Source organism: Camelina sativa, chromosome 3, assembly GCF_000633955.1.
Source record: "Camelina sativa cultivar DH55 chromosome 3, Cs, whole genome shotgun sequence".
Taxonomy (NCBI): domain Eukaryota; kingdom Viridiplantae; phylum Streptophyta; class Magnoliopsida; order Brassicales; family Brassicaceae; genus Camelina; species Camelina sativa.
This window is the reverse complement of record NC_025687.1, coordinates 10,614,436-10,620,369: the sequence shown is the minus strand read 5'-3', so window position 1 is coordinate 10,620,369 and position 5,934 is coordinate 10,614,436. Positions and strand designations below refer to the sequence as shown.

Here is a 5,934-nt window from a genome sequence, read left to right as displayed (position 1 = left end):
GAAAATAATTAGCCTTTTTAACTTTATATTCTTGTATCTCTTTTTCCCCCTTTCGGAAAAAAACTATCTTTACATTTATTAAGAACAATTTGCTTTTCTATAAAAATTATTCCGCACAAAGAAAACTTTTTACTTTCGAGAATCAATTCAATGCAAGTTAAACAGAGAACATATCCCATTAAGAGAATAAATTTCTTGACTTTACATATATATTTCCCTGAACATAATTTTTGGTCTACGTACCTTATTAATTTGGTTTTAAAAAAACCATTAGAAAATTTTGGATATAGGAAAAATATGATGAAACATATATGATCCTAGCTAGTAAAAATTATTAACCAACGATCAATAACGTTTTTTAAACAACTAATTAAAAAAAAAGTATGTGACAACAACATACCAACCGCAGATCTTAAAATATTTCTTCTCCGATCATGTTAATTTCAAAGAATCAAGAACCCCATAATTCCAAGCGCGATCAAACCGGAGAGCACCACCGTAAAGCTTTTTCCGGCGGTCGCTCCGAACTGCTCATCCACGGGGTAAAGATTTCCCGGCGGACCCGTGATGTACAAGAAATTAGCCGGCGGTGGAGGCGGGCAGTTGGGACTGACTTTCTTCGGCGGAGGAGGTGGAAGAGCCGGAGGAGGAGGACACGCAGGTGGCGGCGGAGACGGTGGTGGAGGAGACGGCGGAGGAGGGTTTTGGATGCAGCTTGGAGAACACTTGATGGGATCGACCTCATCTAGCTTTCTTGCTTCTAAAGAAGCATCTGATGATGAAGCGTTGATGAGTGTTGGACACGTCAGCAACGTGATTAACATCACCGTGAATATGACGACGGATCCCCGGCGGTGAGAATTTTCCGGCATGTTGTGATCGGCGAGTTGTTTTTTTTGTTGTAAATGATCAAAGAGAGAAAATAACAAAAGGAGAGTTTTGTATATATGGAGATTTTGAGATTAAAAGAGTTGAAAAGTTGAAGAGGAGACGTGAAAATGAGAGGTGATGATGAATGCGTTCTCGTTACGTAAGCTAAGTGAGTGCATGGGAGTCATAGACTTATTAAATAGTGCATTGTGCATATATCATTTTCTGTAGCTTCTAGTCTTTTTTTAACCCAATTATATATAATTGAATAAAATATACACTATAGTCTGAAATCAAATGATAAATTAGGAACACGGTTAGTTAAGGAGTATTCGTCGGTCCACTAAGTGATCGTATTTTTTCATGTGAGGTGGAGCCCTCATGACCTATTTTGGTTTTCCTTAGTTGCGGAATTATTAATTAGCGATTAAAATCCCACCGTCGTATACCAAAACAAAAGCATAAAATGTTTTTGAGATACAAATTTCTTAGTATATCTTTGTTACCTAGATTTAGCGTTAATTTTGATGCACTAAAATGGTTTTATCTTAAAAAAATATGTTAAATTAATGCTTAATTTTGATATATAAAAAAGTTAAAGGGGTATATAATCGTATACAGTATATGAAAAAGGAGAGTATAATCGTATATATGCGCGAGTGCGTGTAGTTGCTTAATGCGTAAGTGAGTGCTTTTTAAAAAGGAACGTTGCTTTAGTTGTTCATCAATTTACACAGATGAGAAGGTAGCAGGAAACTATCTCTTATGGTATTTTGTATTAAAGAGAAGGAAAAAAAAAAGGATAAAAGCTTTCGTATGATTGAAGAATAATTTGAGACAGAAAATTTTAACAGCGTCGACAATTTTATTTTAAAAATATGTAACCAAGAAAAAGGTTTGGTGGCCACAGAACATGCAAAAGGAGAATCTGAGTCCATATTGGTCTAAATTATTAATTATAAAATTCAGTAATCATACAAAATAATGCATTATTATTTAGATGCCGGTTCAGCCTTAATGTGCCTAATGAAGATGGCCACAACTTTTAGCATCAGTAACCGTGATGCTCGATGGTGGCTAACGTCATGAAGGTAAAAAATTATGTAGCCTTCCATGTCAAAATACCGACCTTTCTGCTTATACATTTTTGATGATTCCAACATATTTATGTATTGCAATTTTCATTGCCTGGATACAAGCTCCTTGTAAAGTTACAATATCAAGATATCATGGAAAACGTAAATCGAGAGGAAATTGATGAGTGCATGCCTATAATTATTGGCTACTGTCTATTAGCCTAACCTTTCTCTTCCAAGGATGAAGCTCTATCCTTCAACTTTAAGTATAGTAGATACAAAAAGTGCAGTTAACTCGTCAACTTGATACTATATCGTTTGTGAAAACAACGTACTTATTAATTATATTTATGTTTCCAAATACATGATGCTCTCAATATCATCCGGAAAAATTGTTACAATTATATTACACCTCGTCCTCTTGAATAAACTAACTAGTGGCCTTGTATCAATCCTTTGAGCTATCTCATTCCTCTCTAAATCATAAATGAACTTACGTGGGGGTCGATCCTGAGAGTAACTTACCTTTGACAACCAAAGCTCACCACTCCGACTAGTGCCAGTTATCGCTAACCGATCTCCATAGAGGAGGGGTTTCATCTGAAAATCAGGCAAAACAAAAGTCTTTCTGTCCGACCATTGACTCTTTCCGGCATCTTCAAGAACCCAAACATCCAAAATACCATCACGAAAGAAATCCAAAGATCGAAAGACAGACACTTTTCCTTTGTAGTTCATGATATTTCTGCCAGACAAGTCCTTCCAAACGATGAAAGCATTGATGGGTAATTCAATCAAACTAAACTCTTCAGAAGTCAAGTTAAAACTCATAACGACACATTTATTTTCATCATTCCAAGCTCTATAATACAAAATACCGTTAACGGTGATAACCCCATAACAGCTAGAATGAAAAGGGCGATGAAGAATGTGGCATTGAGCCTTTTTCCATGAAGCTCCAGCTCCAAGAACCAACACCTGATGCTCGGATCTCATTACTCTTTCTTCTTCGCAGGTCACGTCCCAAACCGTGCTAAGAACTTTGTATTCATCATTAACAGGATCGTGTCCAAAAAAGAACAACACCTTTTCAAAATTATTCCCATCCTTTAAGACGGGCAATTCCACAACTTGCCTTGTGTTGAGGTTACAAATCCTCACTCTTCTCCCATTTTCAAACACAACAAGCCACGAACAGAGCTCACCAAGTGGCCTCCCCCTAGTGTCTGAATGGCCAGATCTTTGTCGACTACAGAGGCAGATGTGTCCGAGTGATCATGATTTGATGACGTGAGCAACGCATACTCGCCATGTGTCTCGCTACCCATAAAATACGAGAGAAAACGTCTTCGTGGTGAGGGTTTAAGGAACCGGTTGGTCAAGTACCGAGATGTGATAAGTGAGAGCCAGATCTTTGAGACGCACTTGAATCTCATCAGAGACTTCGCCGGCAATCTGATTAGAATCTCGATCAACAGTTCCTCAGGGATCTCTAGTAAGGTTGTGGTCAATGTCATGATCTCCTTCTTCTTTTTTTTTCATCACATATATTGTGTTTACATACGAACCTCTCTTATACAAACGTAAGTTACAAAAAATCTAAATCACATATTCGTATTTATCCACGGCCCTATAGAATATAATTCGGCAACTAACAAAATATATCCCTATTTATTCGGCAACTGAATAGTTCAGCTACTTTTTACCAAGAACAAGAATGTAGCTTCGCTTCTCCTAAAATTGATTCATTAGACAATTAAACAAGCTACTTTTTACCAAGAACAAGAATGTACCTTAGCTACTTTTTTTACGCAAACTGATTCATTAAACAATTATTCTCCTAAAATTGAGCTCATATACACATAATTATTGGCTTCATGATATTTTACAGAAAAAAGAAGTTTCATTCATCACCTATACTATTCTCCTACAACTGGGCTTCAAGAAACTAGCTAAGCATATTTATCCACAACAGACATTTATATGGTTTTCTCCATTTTTTAATCCTTTTTTGAGTATATGCTGCAACATAAGTTATTTTAAATCCTTATAAAAAACTTATTAGAACCTTATAAAAAATCTTTTAAAAACTTTATAATTTTTTTTGCAAATGTCTTATAAAAATCTTATAAAAAAACCTTATTAAAACCTTATAAAAATCTTTTTAAAAACTTATATATTTTTTCAAATGTCTTATAAAAACTTTATAAAAACTTATTAAAATCTTATAAAAACCTTGTAAACACTTTTACAAGGTTCTTTACAAAGTTATTCTAAGATATAAATTTTGAAATTTTTGGCGGAAAAATCCGATTTCATATTTTTGGCGGGAACTTTTCTTTAATTTTGGTGACTGTACATTTTTGATGTCACTAAAAAATGATAATTTGATCATTTTATACATAAATATTGGTAGTTTTGAAAATAGTCAACATGAACAAGTATTTTTTTTAAAAAGTATTAAAAAGTGGTATTTTTGAAAAAGCTCATATTTTTAACAACCTAATAAGTTCCGTTAATATATTAGTATACATATCAACCTCATTTTCTAAATGATGTAACATCTGTATTATTTTCTAATTGATGTTAGTGAACAAATTTATATATTTGTTTCAATATTTTGAAAGTGATGTAAATGATCTATATTTCCATCGGTTATAACAAAATGATGTCATACAGATCAATAACAGTATTGAATGATTATTATAACTGATATTAAAATATAATTTTTATATCAACAATTAAGAATTAATTTAAAATAAAACTATCACTTAATTTTGTGATACTAATTAAATGATACAATGCGCTTGGTTTTTTGTAGTGACTGTATATATAGTTTATTTTTGTAGTGAATATAGATCCAATTAGTAACAGTCTTATAGAGATGAGAGATCCAATAATACTATAAGGGATAAATTTATTAAGAGGAAAAATAAATTGAACTATTGGTAAGGATTATTAACTTCTGTTAGTTAGGTTTGCTTTATTGAATGATTTATCCTGAAAGTTTATGTATATAGGCAAGTGAGTTTAACTGCCTAAAGCGCCGTATCGTATGCTTTTCAATGGAATTTGGTTTTAGTTGTTCAATATGTTAGTATAGAGTTATGACTCCAATTGGTAAGAACCCGTGATGATACGATGTCGTTTTAATGCAATTGCTAATCAAGAATATCTGTATATTCGTATTTGAAAAAGCAGTATTTGTTTTTGTCTAAAAAAAAGTTTATTATTCGAATAAGTGGGTATATGTTGCTTATTTGCATAATCATATTGGGTAGAACTATTAAATAATAATTATGCAAATTTGCATAATAAGCAACATATACCCACTTATTCGCATAATAATTGGGTATATGTTGCTTATTTGCATAATTAACACTTATATGGTTATTATGCGAAGGAAGTATGTTATTAAGCGGTTATGCAATGTTAGTAAGCATATCCTTTTTGCGGTCTCTCCTTCCCCTCTAGGCCTCTACAGAGGAAAACAAACAAACAAACTGAAACCAGAACCGTGATTAAAACTCTTGCCAAATCAACTAAACCGAATAAACTGTATTTTACTAAAACTTATAGTATCTAATTCTTTATACATCAAGTATAGATATACTCACATTAGTTAGAACTATAAAAAAAAATTCCAGAGAATTGAAAAAATAAACATAACTGAATGAATGACCAGATTCGAAATACAGTAAATAAAACCGAAACAAAAAAACATGTTACAAATAGAGTTTTATGTACAAACCAAAATACCTAATTGTGTGAATAACAGTTGTGAGGCCTTGCTATGCCATAACAATAGACTAAGCCCTTTATAATTTAGTTGGGCCTAAAAACTAAAAATTATTGGGCCTATGAAATACGTACTTTGATCTTTCTTTAAAACACAAATCTATTAAATTTTTGAAATCTTAAGCGAGGTTTTTTTTTTTTTTTTTTTTTTTTTTTTTTTTTTTTTTTTTTTTTTTTTTTTTTTTTTTTT

General features: G+C 32.6%; 1 protein-coding gene and 1 pseudogene across 1 annotated transcript; both read right to left on the bottom strand.

Annotated features, from left to right (window-relative positions):
• On the bottom strand, nucleotides 152–1,077 carry LOC104776428 (chitin-binding lectin 1-like). The gene has a single exon (XM_010500504.2). The coding sequence runs from the start codon at nucleotides 870–872 to the stop codon at nucleotides 444–446; it is 429 nt and encodes a 142-aa protein (XP_010498806.1). The 5' UTR covers nucleotides 873–1,077; the 3' UTR covers nucleotides 152–443.
• On the bottom strand, nucleotides 2,295–3,463 carry LOC104778829 (annotated as a pseudogene).

Excerpts from the sequence above, each read along its gene's own strand:
- LOC104776428 (XM_010500504.2), bottom strand. The coding sequence starts at position 872 with ATGCCGGAAAATTCTCACCGCCGGGGATCCGTCGTCATATTCACGGTG.